Source organism: Falco cherrug, chromosome 16, assembly GCF_023634085.1.
Source record: "Falco cherrug isolate bFalChe1 chromosome 16, bFalChe1.pri, whole genome shotgun sequence".
NCBI classification, from domain to species: domain Eukaryota; kingdom Metazoa; phylum Chordata; class Aves; order Falconiformes; family Falconidae; genus Falco; species Falco cherrug.
Genome location: NC_073712.1, coordinates 6968201 through 6988246, shown reverse-complemented (window position 1 = coordinate 6988246; position 20046 = coordinate 6968201). Strand labels below are relative to the sequence as shown.

The window sequence follows — 20046 nt, the reverse complement described above, 5'->3', positions numbered from 1 at the left end:
AAAAAACAACACTCTCTTGTCTCAAACTACGTTATAGGAAGCACAAAATGTAACAGGAAAAAAACCACCAAAAACCCACACAACCAAACTCCAAACCATCACCTCACATTTTCCAGGGCTTGCATCGCTGTCTCGGCATCTCTAGATGCACCGAAATAGCCTCCTAGAACCAAGCCCGGAAAATAATTCATCTGCCCTCTGGCAGGGCGGGCGGTGGAGGCAGAGCGATTACAACCACCCCCAGACCATTGCACCCCCTCGAGCCTTGGTGGGCACAAGGCAGCGGGTCAAGTATTTTTTTTTCTTTTGTTGGTTTGTTTTTTTGTTTTTTGGGTTTTGTGTTTTTTTTTTTTTTTTTTGTGTTCCCCCCCCCCCCCCCCCCCCAAGTACCAGGTTGTCACACACACACACACACGCAGAGAGAAGCAGAAAGCTGATCTGGAGAGAGAATGATCTTTGAAAGGGATATGTAAAGCTCAGACCCCAGAGCTTGGCGTTTGCCCAGACCCCGAGGCTGGAAGCATCCCGCAGAGATCCAGCCAGGAGAGTGAGCATCGCTGCCCTCCACACCGCCTCCAGCGCTACCCGCCCGCTAAAGAAACAGCTTTATCTCTACAACTGCATTTGTGGGATGGTAGCCAAGGCCAGATTAGCCCGCAAAAAGGCTAATTATTGGTGTGAAAACTAAAAAAAAAAATTAAAAAAAATCTCTCAAAATAAATAATCCCCAGCTTGTTAAAACTCAATTTCTGTTCTGGACAGGCTCATTAGTGATGGGAGTGCCCAAATGCTTCTGTTTTCCTTCTAGTTTTTTTTGTTTTGTTTAATTTTAAAGCAGTTTTCCTAGCATGCAGTTCACAGACCAGTGAGTAAGCGTACTTATACTTCACAGCACACCCCTATACAGCCAGGGCTCCATCCTGCCCGGCACAGGCACCCCCAGCCTGGCCCACTGACCAGCACCACGCACCCAAACTCAAGAGGGGTAAAGCACCGAAGCCTGATGCGCTGGATAGGGACCAGGCAGCTCCGCGTCTTACCGAGCTGAGCAGACAAATCGCCTCAATGGGTATTTTTCCATCATTACTATTGCCTTGCTAGCAACTATGCCCTGCTGAGAGCACAGCCTCCTTTACGTGTTCCTACAACATGTATTTCATCAGGCGACAGAGCATTCCAGTCCATCCAGTACAGTCTGCAAAGGATCTGAAGTGCTAACTAGAGACATCAATTTCTATCGAAGAACATCTCTCAAATGCTTAACAAAACCTATACAACGTTCAACTGAGTTCAACTGAATTTGAGGTTTTGACACACAAATAAGGCAGCAAACTCCATCTGCAATGACCACCTCTTTTGTCTTAATATTGCTAGAGCTCTTCCACGCGCACAGGCGAGCAGCCAGGCGACCACTTGCTCTGCACCAAGGGCAAGGTGGGGGGCTGGAACAGATAGAATTTCTTGCCAAACTCTGAAGTGTTTTGATTCGGTAAATAAATTTATGAGAAGTTGGTTATCTTAACCTACTTTTATGCAAGAACAATCTTGCCTTAAAAGAAAGAAAGAAAGAAAAAAAAAAATCAACAAAAACTCCCCAAACCCAACATATGAGGTATTCATCACAGGAAACCCAAAGACTCTTTTTGAACAGGTATCAAAATACATATACAACAATTATTTTTTTTCCTGCTGTCACAGTGTACTCTAATTAATCATTTTCACTGAAACAAAATATCCAGTACAGATAGAGAGAGTTTGCTCATGTTCCACTGCTTTGACATGAAGAACAAATTTACAATTTATAAACTGCGAGCCTTTGGATTACCTCGGAGAGGCAGAAATTTCGCGATCGTTAAAGCACACTGCTCAATTCCCAACTAGGGAAATAAAACATAAAAGGTTAGAGCTTCAAAAACTATTAAGATTGATCACCTAAAATCGTAATTTTATTTTAAAAGTTTTGGTTTGGATTATTTCAATCCAACATCTGATGAACAAGAACTCTTTGTTCATACAAAGCACTATCAAACAGACATAACGTTATTCCAGTTATCAAACACTTCTTGTCTTTATATTTGACACAAACATTACATAAAAGTCATGAAAGAGAATTTCCATGGAAGAGCTAATATTTCTTCGGAATATGAAGATATGAAGTAACATTGATACCTCCCCAAGCAAACCACCGTGTCGTCCTTGTCCACCCTGCGTCGCCCTCTCCTACAAGCTGCCCGCTGGTTTTGCAGGGAGCAGTGCCAGCATTTCCAGTTACTCTTTCCCACCTCTCCTGCAGCGACTGGTCATAAAACACTTGTGGCAAATGTTCTCTCAGCCTTGTGTGTTCACAGAGTGAAGCACAGAAGCTAAAAGTTCCTCCCCCCCCCCCAGCTTTTTCTGCTCTCCCACGTGTGTGTTTGTGTGTGTGCGCGCGCGTGTGCGTGAATTTTCTGCTGGCTGGCCAGACCCAGAGCAGGTGGAAGAGGAAGGACGATCTTCAGCCTGCTATATTGCTTGCTGTAAGTGTAAGTGTCAATCACAGTGCACACCAAAATTCCAGTTGAGTTGCTCGATATACAGGTTATCCTGCTAAGCATATTCCCCTTGACAGTAGGATTGTCCCAGAGCTGTGGATGCTAGAGATAAGCACAGTAATTCATATACAGACAGTTGCTGTTACAGTAACCTGAAGTCTTTTTTTTTTTTTTATCTTTTTTTTTTTTTTAAATCTCTTAATTTCCATTCATACTTCAGACCTCGAAGATAGAAAAGAGCATCTCTTCCAAATGTGCTGTGCGTGGCTGGACACTTATTCTTAGAAACATGAATGCTAGGCATAAAAATATAAAGAAAATAAGGCATTACAAATGAGTCGGAAGTAAATTTACAGAGATCCTGCTCCTGACACAGATTAGCTTTGGTCTTTCACGACCAAAAAAGAAAATAAAACCAAAAAACTCCCTACTTAAAAGTAAATGCCAGAAAGTTCTGCCTGAGCAAAAAATTACAAGTTTAATTCTGTTTTTCCCCAAAAGAACAAGTGATTCCTTGGTGGCAGAAGTCCATCAGAACCTGAGAACGAAGGTCGCTGGTCGCACTGTTGGGGATCTTCCCCTGCGCGAGGAACAGGGTAAGGTCCAGTGACAGTCTCACACGTACCGCGGCGCTTCCCAAGGGGAACTGCTGCTACAGATCAGCTAAGGAGAAGTGAATAATAAAGAGCGTTCTCACCAAAAGCTTTCCCATGTTCCCCAGTTTTCATATGTTCTCAATTTAGGACACAGAGAAAGTTGGCGTTTCTAAAAACCATCATCAATATGGATATTTTACTTCTGTAGAGACGGGGGGTGTGTGGGGATGGACAGGGACACCATAAAGCCCTGTTCCTTTCTTCGAGTAACATCCTAAATGAATCAGAAAAGTACATCTCAAACTGTTCTTAGAAACGTAAGTTTTCTTTCTTCTTTTTTAATTACTAAGCGCCAATTAAAACAACATGGCAGTCACAAGGAAGCTAACTGTGAGAAACCCACAAATTTAAAAGAAACTCAGCTAAATGGGAGAGAAAAATGACTTTTCTTTTCTTGTCCTTGCCTGAATTTGATGAAAACTTAAGATGTGCAGCTTTTTTTAAATCCCAGAAAAGTTGGGGAACCAGGTGAACTGAAGGTCAGCCAGAGTCTCCTCTCTTGCAGGACTGCGAGATCTTCTTTACCGTTGTAAAGCGGCACACGCCTTTTTTTGTTTTGTTGGTTTTTTTTTTCCCTAATTTTTCTTTTTTTTAAAATTAAATAAACGTTAGCATTGTGGAAAATTCCGAGTAGAGTACAAAAGAGTTCATGCAGCCTGCTAGCGGCTGAAGCATTTGCTGCCTACCATATAAATACAAATACTTAGAATTCATTCACATGGCTGCGGAGTCCTACGGAGGCATGCCAGTCTACCAAGGAACACGTCGGGAAGCCACTCCAGAAGCTGCATGCTGCCACATCACCGTCCCCAGCAGCGGCTCCTACGCCGCTCTATAAGAGCGGAGATCCCTAAAGCAGGTCACAGCGGTCACAGCCACTGCCCGAAGCGTTTGCAACCAGAAAAAGGGAGCAGATACAAAGCTTGAGAACTTCCGACTGAAGTTTTTACAGTGCTTGTAACTGGGATTTTGGTAAGGATCCATCTTGATATGTGACCAAAACAAGAATGTGTGCGTTAGTAAATGAACTCCCGTCAGAGTACACTTAGTTTTCAAAAGTTAACTTGCTTTTTTTACATTCAGTCTCCCGAGACCACACACCACATCACAGCCTATGGGGCTGAAAATTACACTGAAAAACAATAAAGCTGTTTTTAAATATGGGAGAGCAAAGGGGAAAAACAGCTAGATTGTCCATAAGCAACAACTGGGCTCTTTCTTATGCTCCTAAACCTTAGGAACATGTTTGTTTATATTTGCACAGACACGTATTACGTATAACTCCACAAAATCTAAGAGTGTTCCAGAGTAAACTATTTTCCATGACAAGTGTCGACTAAAGCATGAGGTTGGATGGCCAACAGCTTTGGCCCTGGGGGGGAGGAATGGGGGAGCAAACAAACAAAACCAGAGGATGTGATGGAAGTTGAGACAGACCCTTAACCACCGTGGCACCAGCGGGCGACGTAATAATAATAATAATAATAATGCACAAGAAACAGGCATGTCCAAGCTCCACGTAACCAGTGGCACCAAAACATGCAATAGACTAAAATCTATCCTATTGTTTCCCTGTGATAAATGAAACACAGAATATATAAGTCACTACACCAGTATTCAAAAACATGATGCCGCTGAGTATTTCTTTCAGCGGCCGAACACTTGAACAAGGCATCAGCTAGAAACCAAGATCCAATTCATCGCTTTTTGTGTGTTTTCCTCCTCAGCTTCACAGTGACCCAATACTGGATTTCCTAAGCGTGGCATGAACTGTTTTGCCTTACGAACATCACTGACGCGGGGACATGGGACGAGGTTGTTACCACTCAGTTCACTCCCAGGAAGCGCTCCCAGCAGTTAAGTAGCAGTTCGCAACTAACCTTCAGCAGAAGTCCAAAAATTAGTTAAATAGGAATTTTCATGTCTTTAGCAGAGTTCTCTTCATCTGAAACAATACAGCTGTATCCACAGAGCAGCACCAAGTTTATCAGACAGTACAGGACTTGTCAGTGGGCTGCTGAGATGCAGAGGAGGCAACGCCAGGGCTCGTGGTGGTTGTTTTGGGGAAAACTGTCGGCTTCGGCCGCGTCGCCGGAGGTTTCACCTGGGTGGCCATTTTGACCGACTTCACCGGCCTGAAGGTGCACGGTATGTCGCCGGCTGTGCTAGCGCTGCGCTGGAAAGCTGGTTCAGTGTCCTTGAGGATCTGAGTGTGCAGAGGGCTGGAAGGTTCTGAGGTGGGGGCCACCACCGGAGACGTTTTCAAAGGCTCCAGGGTGTCGAGGACAACATCTGGCGTGTGCTTTACGCTGCTTTGCCTTTCCAGCTCCCGCAGCTCGTTCAGGGCAGAGTTCATAGTAGCTTCAATATCCTGCAAACACAAAAGAGAAACTGAGTGAGTAACAGAACCCCGACACAAAAACACAGAGATAAAAGCCAGCCTTTGAGAACGACGTCTTTGTTTTCAGCCTGTAAACACCAACGCTCAAATCCACTGGCAGGTCAAGGACCTTTAGGCGTCAAAGCGAAACCCACGCCAAACTCCACAGCGTTACATGCTAAAGCCAATACGCAGTAATATTTTCCATCGACAGGGATCAGAATCATTACTAGCACTTTCTCGATGCTAATCCGGTCCTTTATTGGTCCTGACGCTGCTTGGACTTCAAAGACGAGTACAATCCCAAAGTGCAGCAACAAACAGAACAGCACACGATTCAAAGCATTAGCATCGCTTCTTGTACTTTATTTCACACGTGAGATTCAGGAGAGTAAATTCTCGAAGAAAGAATTGATGATTTTGACAGTGGCTGATGGGCCACACACCAATGGCGAAATCCTTGCGTGTTCTTGCTGCCTCATGGGTTTTCCTGCTGGCCCAGCTGTCTTCCCTTCCCAGAAAGGTATTACACAGGACGCAAAATTTTAGCATTTCAGAAAACACGGAGGATACCAGAAACGGGGATAGAAATTCAAGGTGGCACTTCTACTTCCTCTTCTAAAATATTACAGTCGTTAACAAAGAACGTTCGAGATACCAACGTGGCTTTTTCTGTTCTCGGCCGCAGCCCGCACCGCGGAGCCCACTGGTGCGCCCCGTTCACCAGAGAACAGAGGAGCTCAGCCGTTCGGTGACTCATGCTTTGGCTGCAGCTTTTCAGCTTCCTTAGAGGTTTTGCAGGGGTGGGGAAGGTAAATCAGTGAAGGGATGGTGGAAGGAACCAGAGACAGTAATCTGACACCCCCCGTCTATCTGGAGGCCAGGCAGATTTACTTAGGAAGTTCGGAAAAGACATAAAATGCACCGTGGTTATTAGATGGTGTTTGAACAGATTCGACAGGGCAAAGAGAAACCCTGATTTAACACTTTTTTCCACACCTCCCTCCCCTTTTTCTTTTTCTCCCCAGACTCTTCTCCAGTGAAAACAACGGAGTTAACATTCTGGCAGGAAGAGGAGACAGAACAACTTTAGTTGGAGCTTAATTGAAAAAAGAAAGAAACTGATTTATGTCAACCGAAGCTTTGGAAGGACAATGAAATATGGAGACAACAAGAACCACATATTACAATTCCACTGTAACAAACGGGCTAAAGATATTTGTAATGGCAAAATACAGCTTTCCACCAGAAAACTTATCAGATTTTTATTTAGGCCTATTTATTACTTGGCATTTCTGTTTTGTCAATAAAAATTATGTTTAATTTTCACCTCTCTTCCCCTAGCTTCTTAGAAACCTACAGACTCCTGCACCAGGCAGAGAAGTCAGGTCTCCCAGGGCTGGCTTTGTAATCGGAGCCCCAAGCATTCCTTGCCATGCGTCCTGCAAACAGCTGGTATAGGCAACATACATGTGCAGGCACGAACCGCTTGGAGGGGGAGAAGGGGATAAAAGATCCTTCATAGGAGAGGGAAATGGGTAACATTCACATCGTTCACCCCGTTAGTAGCTGTCACTTGTCTGAGTCAAAGCCCGACTTCCAACTGTTTTCTGTTCTACGGGTGAAACCACAGATGCAGGGATGCGGAGGCACCACGCGCGTTTTGTGTTAACAGCAGTCACTGCTCTGGCAGCGTGTAGTCCCGGACACGGGGATGGGACAGATCCAGGACGGGACAGATCCCTGGGAATGGAGATGCAGAGAACAGGCACAAACAATCTCCATTCAAACTTGCCTGCCTCAAAACTAGCAAAGACTAAGAAAAATACCAAGAACCACCTTGGCCTTGGAGCTGCACAGCAGGAATCCACAAAGACTCTTTCCTTGTTGCCTGGTCAGCGTGCAGAGCCAGTCCCCAAAGCAGAGCTCTTTGCAAAGTTAAAGCACAGCTTTAACATCCACATCGGAGCCTGCCCTCATTTCAAGGCACTTGTCTAAGGAAGTAATGAAAACGAGCAGTATCGTGACCAAAGTTGGTTTCTCATCACATCCCGGACCCTGGGAGCACACGAAGATACCGCTGTGAGTACAACTCGGCAGCCTGCTTTTCTTTTGACTGTACTACTCCATATGCTTCCAATGTCTAACCACAGGCAAGTCTGCACAACTGACAGGAGAATGTTAAATTGACACTAAATACTTGACTTTGCTCACGTCTTGAAGTTATGATTGTTTAATTTTTTTGCCGACAGCTTTGGAATCTGTGTAACCTTTTGAAATGGACGTTTTTATTGTTGAAACTAAGTTCTGGATAACGAACTGGGTCAAGTCTTTATGGAGGAAGGACCTGACTGTTTATCTTCGCTCCTGAAAGCCGTCTCAGTGACTTACACGCAGTGAGGCTGGAAGACGAAACTCAAGCTGTGCAGTAAGTTAATACTGCATCGAGAGAAGGGAAGGGGTACGAGATGACATCAGACTTTGCATTAAAACACCTCATTGTATCCAGCATCCGCTAGAGTTTCCAAAGCAAACCACTCCAACTTACCTGTGCAATAACTTCAGGGTCCATGGGCCGATGGTTGTTGAAGCTCTTGGACCTCCCTGCTGTCACAGTTTTCCGGATCTGCGGGCTGTCTATCCTGTTCTTCAGAGACGAGTGTCGGCTGATAGAATTGAGGCTGCCGTGGCCACTGATGGAGCATTTATCTGGAACCTCCTTGGGAAGACTTTGGCTCATAATGGGCTGAGATGAGGGTCTGGAACCGGCTATGGCTCCTGGGGAGGCTGGTTCTGCCATTGAACTACCTAGTCCATGGCTGTCACTTTGACGGAAGGCTCTTCTGATGCTGCCTGACTCTGGTTTCTTTCTTTGCCTTCAGTCACAAAAGCAAAACAAGTCAATACAAGCAGGTACACATAACGAGCTGTAATTTGAAGACATCCCCCCAAAACAACACAGAGGACAATGGGAAGAGACAAAGATACCCGGATTACAAAAACACCCAGGATTTTAGGAGTCGTGGTGAAACAGTAGAATTATAAATCATTCCAGATTAACACTTCTAACAAGAAGACTGAGTTCCTGGCAGCTGCGCACATTCGTAGCAAAAACAGAAAACTTGGATGGAATGTAATTAACTTGGTCAAGAGGAAAAGAATTTATACTTGAACAAAAAAAACCCTCTGTGCCATCAACAGGTTTTGATGATGTGTTTTTATTATATTAGAAGAGCAGAGCTACAATTTTTGACTGGAGGACACAGTATAAGTCTACTAAGCTCCTGGCCCAAGGCATCAAGTTATTATTTTCAGAGATTGGCAAGCAAAGAGCCCCATAGGTTGGGGTTAATGATCATTTCCAATATTTGCTGGTGGTAATAGATGTTTCTTTTTCATTGCCTTAGCAGGACCACATGGCATTATCTACGTAGGGCTACAGATATACCAAAAGATGATGTCAAATGGATAAGCTGGTCCAAACAATTTAGTTTCCACCCCAGCACCATGCAGACTGACAGCACGATTCCACTCAAATCATATGAAGGCCAATGCAGCAGAATACTTTATGCCATAGGTCTGAAGCTTGGCATCCATTATACAGGGAAGGATCCATTTATATATAGCACCAGCCCCATGAATAACTGCAAGAAAGTGTTAACTCCAGTAGGATTTTGGCATCCAAATAATAATTCAGTGGGTGGCACAACTGTCATTGCGAAACCATCTGATTTAATTTTGCCCAAGTCTGTTCACACATAGGTCAGAAGATTCATTCCTAAAGAAAAAACAACAAAATGAGTCTTATGCTACTATTGCTAAATATCAGTTTCCCTAGTAAAGGGAGAAAAAACCTGGAGGGGACATTACCCAGGCTTCTTAAAAACACTACATACAACGCTACCAAAACCAGCAGATGGTGCAGCTCCAACACAGGTCTGTTCATTATACAAATCTTTCCGTAACTGACAGAATGGCATACTTCAATGGCTCAGACAATAAATATCATAAAAGAAAGCCCAGATCCCAAGCTGATGCAGATTACCTAATGAAGCTATGTTATCAGTGGAGCTCTGCCAACTCCCCTAAACTAAGGGCCAGGCTCTGTGTAGGACATTAGCAGGTCCAAACCTTTAAAAAGGATGCATTTCTGTTAATTTAACAGCATGTAGCCTGTAAAGGCATTAACTGAAGGTTAAAAATATCCACCCCCACAAAACTGTACTTATCATTATTAACACCTTCACTGCACAATAGGGAGAGGTGGGGGGTTTTAATACTAAGGAAATAATGAGAAAGATACGGGGGATAAGCCTGCTTTAAAATCATTAATAACAGATCAAGAAATTTAGTCTATTACTAGCTTAATTTTGCAGGTTTTTTACTATGTTGAGCATTGGCTAAAGTAACAGTTTCTTATTGAGGAGGTAAAGTTAGAGCAACAGGGAGGTGGGTTGTTTCACTTGCAAACATATGGTTAGTAACCTAAGGTGAGAAGTGCTGGAGAAACGGAAGAATGTTACAGGCAGTGCCAGATGGTGGGACTCAAGGTATGTCATTTAGCACAAAAAGTGACACTAGTTTCTGAAGGAATTGTCCCCTACCCCATAAAACAAAACATGTTAAATTTAACGAGACATAACAAATCACAGAACATAACAACGAATATGAACACACGATTACAAGAACTCATTCTGCTATTCCCCTCCCTTTCTCTGTGTGCTTAGCTTATAAAATAGGACATATTTGGGAAAATGGGAACAGATGGCACCTTGGGGATAGGGAAAAGAAGCCAGTGGGGTTTTAAATGAGCATTGGCCACACTGGTGGCAGAGAGATAGAGAAAGAGAGAGAGAGAGAAACAGCCAAATATGAGCAAGTTTTACGAGGGGGAAGCAGAGAAAAAATGGTGGCAGTGCTCATTAGTTCATCTTTTTCAGGGAAAGAAGTATTCTACTGGACTCGTCACCAAGATCCTTACAGTTAAGTAAAATAACGCAAGGCTGTTCTTACTTGTTGATGTTTGCAAGGTAAATATCTGCGACGTGACCCCCACTTGGGCAACTGGCACCAGCTCTAGCAGTCACTTTTTCTTCCGGTGGCTCAGAATTTATTTCTATTTCAGACTTCGGACTGGATCTTTCAGAGATACCATCCTCACTAGGAAGGAGGAGGGAAGGAAATCACAACCAAAACAGGACCAGCAGCACTGAATTTCAAATACAGCGCTGCGTAAGTAAATATACACACAGGACAACAGCACTGTGCTAGCACCTTTCTCTTCGGAATCTTTACGTATCTTTCAAAGGAGAGAGCCTGATTTCTGTGAGCGACCTGGAGATCCCAGCTCTGCATCTTTTAACAGGCTGGCAGCACCAGAACAATTTTTGTGTCACGTCTCCACACGCGTGGACACCTACACCTCTGCGCTCTGCTTATTTCAAGAGGACTCCCTTCTTGCAGGGACAGTGGGAGGACGAACTCTCCCCACCTGGTGTCAACATCTTGACACAAACACTCCATTCCACACCTGAGTTTTAAGCAAGCCCATCTTGCAGATGGGCTTAAAGTATAACATACGTGTCTTGAACGACGATATACTGATGAGGAATAAGGCCGTCAATTCCATTGTGGCGTCCCTCCCACCAGTCATCTGAGGCCCGCTGATAGAGTAAGAGAGAAGCTCCTTTTTTAAAGGACAGCTCTCGTGCAGTCCTGCCAATGTAGTCGAACTTCGCTATTGCTTCTATGGGCTCACACTCTAGGAGATAGAAGGGAATAAACAATAATTCACTAAACACTTGGGCTCAGGTAAGTATTCGACAGTTTAAACCTAACATAAACCAGTGTATGACAAGAGCATGGAAGAGGATAAAGTGTTGCTTGTTAAGGCAGCAGAGGGTTGAAGCAGAAAGATTCAGAGGGGAACCCCTATAATATGAGGACGTTGCAATTTCAGCATTTACCTAATATCTACGTGGTGGACACATTCACATTTTCCACGCAATAAACCCACTTACATCAATTTGAGTGTACAAAGATGGATGTGGCAACGGCAAAATTAGTCTCTCATTAAAATAAATAAAAAAAAAATTCAAAGCTAGGTAGCAATCGGGTACGTTCCAGACAAAAATCTGCCTACGGTACGCTTTCTTAAAGGCAGCTAAACTAAACCTCCTGGGCAGGTAGAGCTGTTATTAGCATTTAAGGGCGGAAAACATCCTCAGAGTCCAAGCTGCTTCAGAAATAAAGCACCTATTCAGAAGGAAACTTCTGCTGCCTGTGAGGTTCACCTGACCCAGGAGACCGGATTCTGGCACCGCGGGAGGCCACGCTATTCATCGAACTGTCATGGAAGCAAACGAAAACATTCAGTGCCTCCACCGCTGCGGTTTGCGCAGTGATGAGGAGAGCAAGCTGCTCCCCTGGGCTGCACCGTGCATGCTGAGCACGGCGGCACTGCGCTCCGAGCTCACATCGCCCCCCATCCCACTGCTCCGACCTGAACAGCTCACAGAAGAACCACCGCCATGCTGTGTCTGCAGCCGGCCGCTAAGCTGGGTCCCTGTAGCACTCTGATATTATACAGGGGGACAATTATGGGCATTCAGACGCTCAGAAAAATCAATATGAAATTCATGTGGATTATTTTTAAGACTTAGAAAAATCTGGTATTGGTTGAGTCTAAATATGTATTAAGCCAGCTCCCAATTCTAGGCAGGAATCAGGGGAACGGAGAGGAGCTCAACCACACAGCCCCGGTGGACTTCAGCCTCTAATTACTTTAAAGGAGCTTTAACACAGCCAAGCTGTCCATGAAAATCGCGTTCTTTCCTGGAGAAAGAAATATGTAGTTCCTCTTCCTGGACAAGGAAAGATAGGCCATTCCATACAGAGATCTCCTCTGCATCGCAGCAAGCTTCTACAGCACAAGAGCCAGCCAAAAAGGACTGGAAGGCCAAAGATGAGCCACAGCTTTTACCATTGTTCCTTGGGAGAGCATTAGGTCTCCTCAAGAATTAGGTCTCCAAGGCTGCCCACAGGCAGGCAAAGTAGCAGCTGGGCTGGGGAACGCAGAGCGTACATCCCTCCGAGTGAGGTGATGCTGCAGTGCCACCGGCTCCTCAGCTGGTCCGGGGGAGCAGGGCAGAAACATCACACAAAGGGCCCCGTCAGCATCGGTAGTTACAAAGCACAAAGTGACCAAGTGCTGAGGGCAATTAGCAACAGGATCTACTAGACTGACCTCTAACCATTAGTTTCTCCATTACTAAACCAGACAGCTCAGGACTCTTCAGATCCCACGTTTCAGGTAAGCCCGTGGCCGGCCTCACGCGAATCCCGTTATCAGCCCTCAGCAACCAGCGAGTGATTTGCAAGGGTGAGAAAAGCCTGGCCCATGTTTGCAGCTTGATAGCTGCCTTGCCCAGACTCCCCAAAGCACATGGTTATCTGGTTTTGGCTCCTTCTTTCCCCTTGCTTGTTTTGCCTCCGGAGCCAGCTTCTTCATAACACTAGAAAACCGATAATGCTGTTTTTGGTGTCCCCCTCCATTTACGAAGGGGATGGGAGTGTGGTTTTGTAAATTCCATCTGTTTCATTAAGAAGTGTTTATTGTTCCAGATGAGTGCGGCACTCAGGTTTCTTATGTTTCCAATTTGCTTTTTAGGACTCTGGCTTTCGTCCAGAGAAGTGATTTTAGACTCTAATTTCCAGTAGCTTTTTCCTACTACACTTATGCTCGGAGAAGAAAGCTGTGTGAATAAAGAGCTATAAGGCTAAGCCAAACAATCACCCTTGCCAGTCTGACAGCCTGTGCAGGAAAGCGGCAGTTTAAAATCTTTTCACTCATACACATAATTTAACAAACATACGACCTGCTTGTCTATCAGCATTTCTGACCTCCTACACCTGTCTCAAACCGCAGAGTCCACTCGCTTGTCCAGCGAGGCTGGCTGAACAGCACGGATGCTCTGCAAAACACGACCTCTCCCCCCATCCCCAAACCAATTCCTCCCTTCAGGGAAGGCGGCTGGGATGACAGCTTTATTTTGGGAGGACTAAGTGCCAGCCTCACGGAAGAGCTACAGGAGCAAGTGCTTGCTCACATCTAAAGACTGAAGGAGTGCGAAAACCCTATGATCTCCCGTCCCACTGAGTCAGAGATGTACGCTGCCCTTCTGACAAGCACGCCTGAGGTGTGACACTGCAAAGCTCAATTAGAAGGACGCGAGACTCAGTTAACCAGAACTTGTTGCTCCTTCAAAGAGATAGAGGCCCAGCTCCCTCCTCTGCTTTGCTGCCAAACACTCCCTCCCAAATGCTTCCTATGGAATATTCCATGTAGGTTGCAGAACTCCATCCAAAACGCCTCCAAATTTTACCTTGCTCAGGGGCCCCACGCAATCTAGTTCCAGAGGCTGCAAGACAGTGTCCTTCTCTAATCTTTTAACTGCTCATTTTCTCACCATTGTACCCTCTCAGCCACACAAGGGATCTAAAAATCCCATACGAAATCAGTGCAAGTACACACCACTGTGTATCGCTCTGCAGGCTTTAGTCCCAGGCTTTACAGATGCAGGAGAAGTTAGCCTTTCCTTCATCACAGCAAATGAAACTGTACCTAAAGAAGGAGCAATCTCAAAAAGGACATGTCTTCATGCATTTTTAAGAAGCTAACACTTTTTCAGAAAGAACACACGGTTCAAGACGGCAAACTCGTGTTTCATTCCTGTAGGCTTTGTGTTTCCCCCCAACAAACCTTGGTAAGGAGTCAGGGTGGCAGTGCTTGACCTTGTGAGGGAGAACGGATTTTCCAGTGTTTCCAGCAGTGCTCAACATGGTCTACTTTGTTACTGGTGTGTGAACACCATGGAACCGTTTAGGCTGAAAAAGACCTTTAAGATCATTGAGCCATGAAGCCAGCAGGAGCCGGCAATGCCATGGGAAAGGTTAGTGAGGAGCAAAAAGCAGCACAGGAGCACGTGGCAGGGCTATTGAGCAAATTCCTGAAGAACCAGCTCAAAAAAGGATGTCACCTAATTCTAAGGAATGCTACCTTCTTCCCACCTTTACAACTGAGGCCATCACAAATAAAACCATTGCAGCACCTACTTAAGACAACTGCACGGGGCCAAAACCCAAGAACAAAACCATACTGTGTCCTGCTGCGGTCAGTCTGCTTTACCTGCTGGTCAGTAGATTTGGGGATCTTATTCCCTCTGCTGTGGATGGGGCTCACATGCAGCTGTTCCCCCCATCACAGGGGGAGGCTTTGGAAGTATCAACGACAGCCACTCAAAGACTGCAGTGTCACCTTTTGCTTAGGAAATACTGTGAGATTCTCAGCGTTGGCACCCCTTTTCACGGATCAGACAAGAAATGTAACAGTTTCCTCAAGGAGAGCCAAAAATTGTAACTAAGAGGCCACCAGGACCCTCTGCCCTAAAACCTGGCTCTCATTGGAAGAGGAATTGGTTTTGATTTTGTTTTCCTTGCTTCCTTAAAGCAGAACCACTGGGGCTTAAACCACTCCCAATTCCCTTGCCAAAGCTACCAACAGGGGAAATGCCTGGCACATGTGGAGGGGAGTGGGAGTGCATGCTGAAACATATCCAGCCTTTGGCTCTACGCTTCCCCCATGACTTCCAACTCTAAGATCCTTCTCGGGTACAGATGAGCTCAGTCATGCAAGTGTGGAGTGTGCCCAGGCCTGCTGCAAAGATGAGATACTCCCGAAAAGAAGGGATGTTTTAAAAATAGTCAGGTAACTTCTAAAGGTCCCTGTCAAGCCTGTACATTTTTACTTTTTTTGGCATCAAATGCTATATGTGATGTTTAAAGTGACTATTCAGATTTAAACTCCACTTTGGATCCAACGTTGAACTTAAATTGCAAGGCACGGCCTTCTCTGCCTCCCCCCCAAGCAGGCTGCAGCCGTTAACCAAGGAGTTCATAGATTTTGCATACCATCATCACTGGTGTGGTGTTCAGCCGTAACGTCCTGAACAGAGTCTTCTGTCGAGGCTCTCTCTCCATGAGGACTTTCACTACAACAGAAGGAAACAGAAACGGTGCTTTACATCAGCAGAAGTTGAGTTTCCTCATTTACAACAATCAAAGATAACTTAACTAGGAACATCCATATCGGAAGTCAATACCCAGGTTCCGCTGTGACAGACACTTTGCGGATGTATTTGCACATACTGAAGTCGCTGTGTCTAGAAATCAAGCTAAGTTCTTATTTGATCAAGCAAACCGAACATTTTCTTTAACCTTCTTGTATGCTAACAAAAAGGTCCAACTCCAGGTGTTAGAACCTGGACATCTGGAGATGCTGAGAAGTCAAGACAGCAGTGGCATGTTGGGTCTAGCTCCTCTCCGCCATGCCAGAATTATTGCCTCAGCTGTATTCTCCATTGCTCTAATTAGCTCATTAGATGTCTGATGAGATAGCTGCCACTTCCTACTTCCTAGGGGAAATTATTTCTCAATTCATAATGATATTTCCAGGTCTGAGTTTGTCATCTCCCTCCTTCCCTTTTATCATTCATTCCACTGAACAACTCCCATAGCCAGATTAATTACCTGGAATCTTTATTTACAGAGCACCTAAACCACCAAGAGTTCTCGTTTGTGTTTTCCATGAAGAAAAGCTTTGAAAGCATCAATAGACAACAAGTGGCAACCAAAGGTTATGTTTTTATAAGAAGCTACATGAGCAGTTCCCTCAGGACAGGAGCAGAAAGGAAACTGGAAGAGGATCCATTGCCTCTCCCGAGCAGCTCCCCGGACCCGCTGCCAGCTGGCAGCGCTGCCTGCCTGCCCTGCCTGCTTGACTTAGGAGAGAAAAAAAAAAAAAGTGAAAAAAAAAAAAGTGCTTGCTCCTCATCTTACCAGACGCTGTTGCTAAAGACAGAACCGCATTTGCTGCACTCTTACGCTGTAGCTCGTTAAAAGGGGATTTTTAATTCTCTCCACACAGTGCTAACTTCATCCCTTGCTTTGGCCTTGCAACGGTTAAAGTAAGTGATCATGGACGTGCAGGGCTCTCCCTTTGGTCGCCCACCTCCCATAATCTTTGAACGGAGAGAAAAAAAGGGGAAGGGGTAAAGTGTTTGAATCATTCTGGTGTCTCATTATGCTTAATCCGCATGACACGAAGCTGCCCTACCATCTTCTGAGTCAGTACCTCAGGAATCAACCTTTCCCGTCCTTTGCAAGCGCCTTTATGCTACTTAATAAAGTTTACAGAAGAATCTGAAGCCAAACGGAGGTCCCGAGAGGAACACAGCATTGAGGGCTAAAGTTTCACACAGACTGTGAAGTAATGTCGCATACAGCCAACGCTAAAGATCCAAATACTGCACAAAGACCACGTGTTTCTTCCTATCCAACAGCACTTTCCACCAAAAAACCATGTCCTTGCTGCAGGCTCAGTGTCTCTGTTGCGTGAGCCCCGGGATGCTGCAGTGGGAAGTGCCAGACTGCTGGGTTTCACCCCAAGGGCCCCGAAAGTGCCAGCAGCGTGTACCACCAGCGGAATGCCGTGCAAGCCGAGCATCCATAAGCTATCCCCTTCCCTGCGATTCCGCTGGTTTCACTTGCCGTATGCAGGGCTCCTGGACCCTCCCCACGCTGTCCTCGTGCAGTCTCAGCCAGACAGACGCAGCACAGTCCCAGGCTTGACTCAAAGGCAGTATTTCAAAGACGCCTGCAGCACAGACCTGGATTTGTCATAAACTCTGAACCCTGCCCTACCCTCCCCTGCCCCAGGCAAGCTGTTTCAAAGTTCCTCGGCAGCTGCCGGCTCGCAGCGAGAGCGCAGGCACGAGGCGCAGAGCACACGAGCCATGGCGCTGAGCCCGGGCAGCCTCCACGCCAAAGCACCGTCTGCGAGTTCCCCGGCACCACGACGGCTCAGCCCAGTGGAGCGGCACCGGGAGATGGCCAGCATCGCAGGCTCCGCTCCCCGATGGATCAGCTGAAGTACAAGGGTTCGCTCTGCCGCTTGCACGCTTCGCGGCGAGGAGCCCTATGGGCAACACCTACAGCCCCCCACACACCTACAGCGGTTCACTCTGCCGCTTGCACACTTTGCGGCAAGGAGCCCTATGGGCAAAACCTAACAACTATCTAAATACCAGGGCTATGAGAAGGCTTGAATGGGAACCAGATGCTTCTTCCTGGCTTTCGGCAGCCTCCCTTGCTTGCTTCTACCCTCCTCTGCTTAACAGGGTCTCAGGTCATGGTGGTTAGGAAAGGCAATGAAGAAAAAACAAATGCCTTCAGAAAATCGGTATTACCTTCCAGGACATTCTGCCTCCTACATGCTCACGTGAAGTATCACCCGTACCGAACACGTCCCATTTTTATTCCCTTCACCTTATGGGACAAAACCTCTTGTCAAAGTTAATGTGTTTCTTTAAGGTCATAAACATTCTTAGATTATTTTTCCCCCCCTCTACAATTCTTTCACATATAACATCAGCTAAAGACATCAAAGTGAAGGGTAAAATTATCAGAATTTCCAAAAGAGGCTCTGGCAAGTCTTCTGCACACAGCAGCTAGAGTGGAGGAGCCTTTCCTCGTCGCACGTACGGGGAGTGAGCTGATGGTTAAAGCTACTCTGAAACAAGCCGGGGAAGCAAGGCTAGCTCTGTCACCAGGCTGACATCAGTTACAAAACTTACTTATTTTAGTATATTAAAATAATCATTTGCATTCTTGGGACACTGGAGGAGGGAAGGAGCAGGGGGAGAAGCAAGACACAGTTTAACATTCCTCATTCTCAGAGGGAGAGATCAGCTTGGCCAGTAGGAAAGAAAACACCTACTTTCCTTCCCCCACTCCCCAACCTTCCACCTCAGATGACAGGAGCCGCTCTGGCTGAATTGCTTCCAGATGTGGCTTTCAGACTGAACACGCGGCCGGGCCTCTTGAGCTTTAAGCTGGATGGAAATGGTGATTTTGCATTCCTCCCTCTTCCCTCCCCCACCACCAGTGCTGCCCTGAAAATTAAACTATGCCACAGCTTTCTAGGTTCAGTTGCAAGTGACCCCTGCATCTGAAGAAAAAAAAAAAAAGAAAGAAAGAAAGGAAGAAAAAGGCAAAAGCAGAAGAGAAAAAGGAAAGGCAAAAGCAGGAGGGAAAAAAAGGGAAGAAGAAAAAACTGATTTTGGCAGCTACCATACAACATCCAAGTAAATCCCTACACAACCTTGCCCTTTAAGATAAGTGAGCTAGGTTTGACAACTGAATAGCTACTTTCTACCAGCTTATTACTTTTTAAGTTGATGACTCTCCAGAGATACTAGAGCCACATTCTCTTCCATAAAACAGATTTCTGAAAGCCTGGGCCAGATGCTTACATCCAGAATTAGACAACGCAGAACGCATGACTGTAGCAAGCTAATCTGTAAATAAATATCCACCCATTCATTTTCTCCTCAGTGGTACGTATCATACCAATAATCCTCTGTGTTTCCACCTCTGCTATAGACTGGACCTTCCAGCTCCCTTGGTCCTGGGAAGATGTTCTCATGTTGGATGATGATGGTTTTGATCAATTCGTTGACGTGAGCTTGGCAAGAGACTTGATCATGACCTTCAGGCACAGACATCAGTGTTGGCCCAAAGCAGATGGCTAAATTGTAGGGATCCATCATGTTCTCTTCACTGAACTGAGACAAACTGCAAGAGACAGAAGTGGGGAGGAGGGTTAACAGCAGAAACCATCACCATCATCTGCCCGAGAACACACAGCTGAGCTCGGAAGGTTTGCTGTGGGCTTCCTGCTGTTTAAAGCTGATCAGCTGGGACGTGAACATTCTGGGTCTGTGTGAAAAATGAGACACTAATGGCATCTACAGAGAAATTAAATAGAAATCGCAAAGGGAATCTGAAAGCTTGAGACTACGTGAAAAGTATTGGGTGCTGACTTTACAAGGAGAGGACATTAATCTTTGTCTTTAATTCTTCTGTATTATTTTTCTTCATAGCCCACTTGCAGCCCAGCACTCAATACCAGAGTTTTATCAGGTCCCCTCTGCCTAAGTGCCTGTGATCAAGCAGAGTGTTACGTCCTTTCTCTGAGGCCAAGGAGCTTCTCAAGTGGGCCTTGTTTGGGACTCTTCTTCAGGATTTCCCAGCCAATCTGAATCTTAGAGTTTCCATATGGTACAATTTTTTAAAACAATTTTTAGCTCGCTACATTTTTGTCCCAAACCTACAATTTAAGTCTTTCAGGTACCAATTAAAGACTCAACAGAAAACTAAGTTCCACAACAATTCCCCTTGAAACTCCCTGTTTTCTAGATCACTACTTGTGATTAAAAGCTACTGAGACTGGTAAGTCACATTTCACTGACTCCAACAGTGACACCTGTGAAATAAACCCTCTGCTTTCCAAACAGAAATAACCACTTGAATATATGGATAGGTTTAGTAAATGTCCTGCTCCACTTTAATACAAATCTTT

At 45.4% G+C, this 20046-nt stretch overlaps 1 protein-coding gene across 4 annotated transcripts in view; it reads right to left on the bottom strand.

Moving 5' to 3' along the window:
* Nucleotides 1-1918: 1918 nt before the first annotated feature.
* The window catches only part of SRGAP2 (SLIT-ROBO Rho GTPase activating protein 2), a 110798-nt gene continuing 92670 nt past the window's right edge, over nt 1919-20046 (bottom strand). For 3 of the 4 annotated variants that reach the window (XM_055727988.1, XM_055727989.1, XM_055727990.1), the window contains exons 18-23: nt 19035-19259; nt 15537-15616; nt 11148-11328; nt 10581-10727; nt 8116-8443; nt 1919-5558 (exon numbers count right to left, since the gene is read on the bottom strand). In XM_055727988.1, coding sequence (XP_055583963.1) covers nt 5175-5558; nt 8116-8443; nt 10581-10727; nt 11148-11328; nt 15537-15616; nt 19035-19259 — 1345 coding nt within the window. In that variant the 3' untranslated portion in view covers nt 1919-5174. Of the gene's footprint in view, nt 5559-8115; nt 8444-8769; nt 9346-10580; nt 10728-11147; nt 11329-15536; nt 15617-19034; nt 19260-20046 lie in introns of those variants that run through there. The other variant, XM_055727991.1, reaches the window with a different exon arrangement.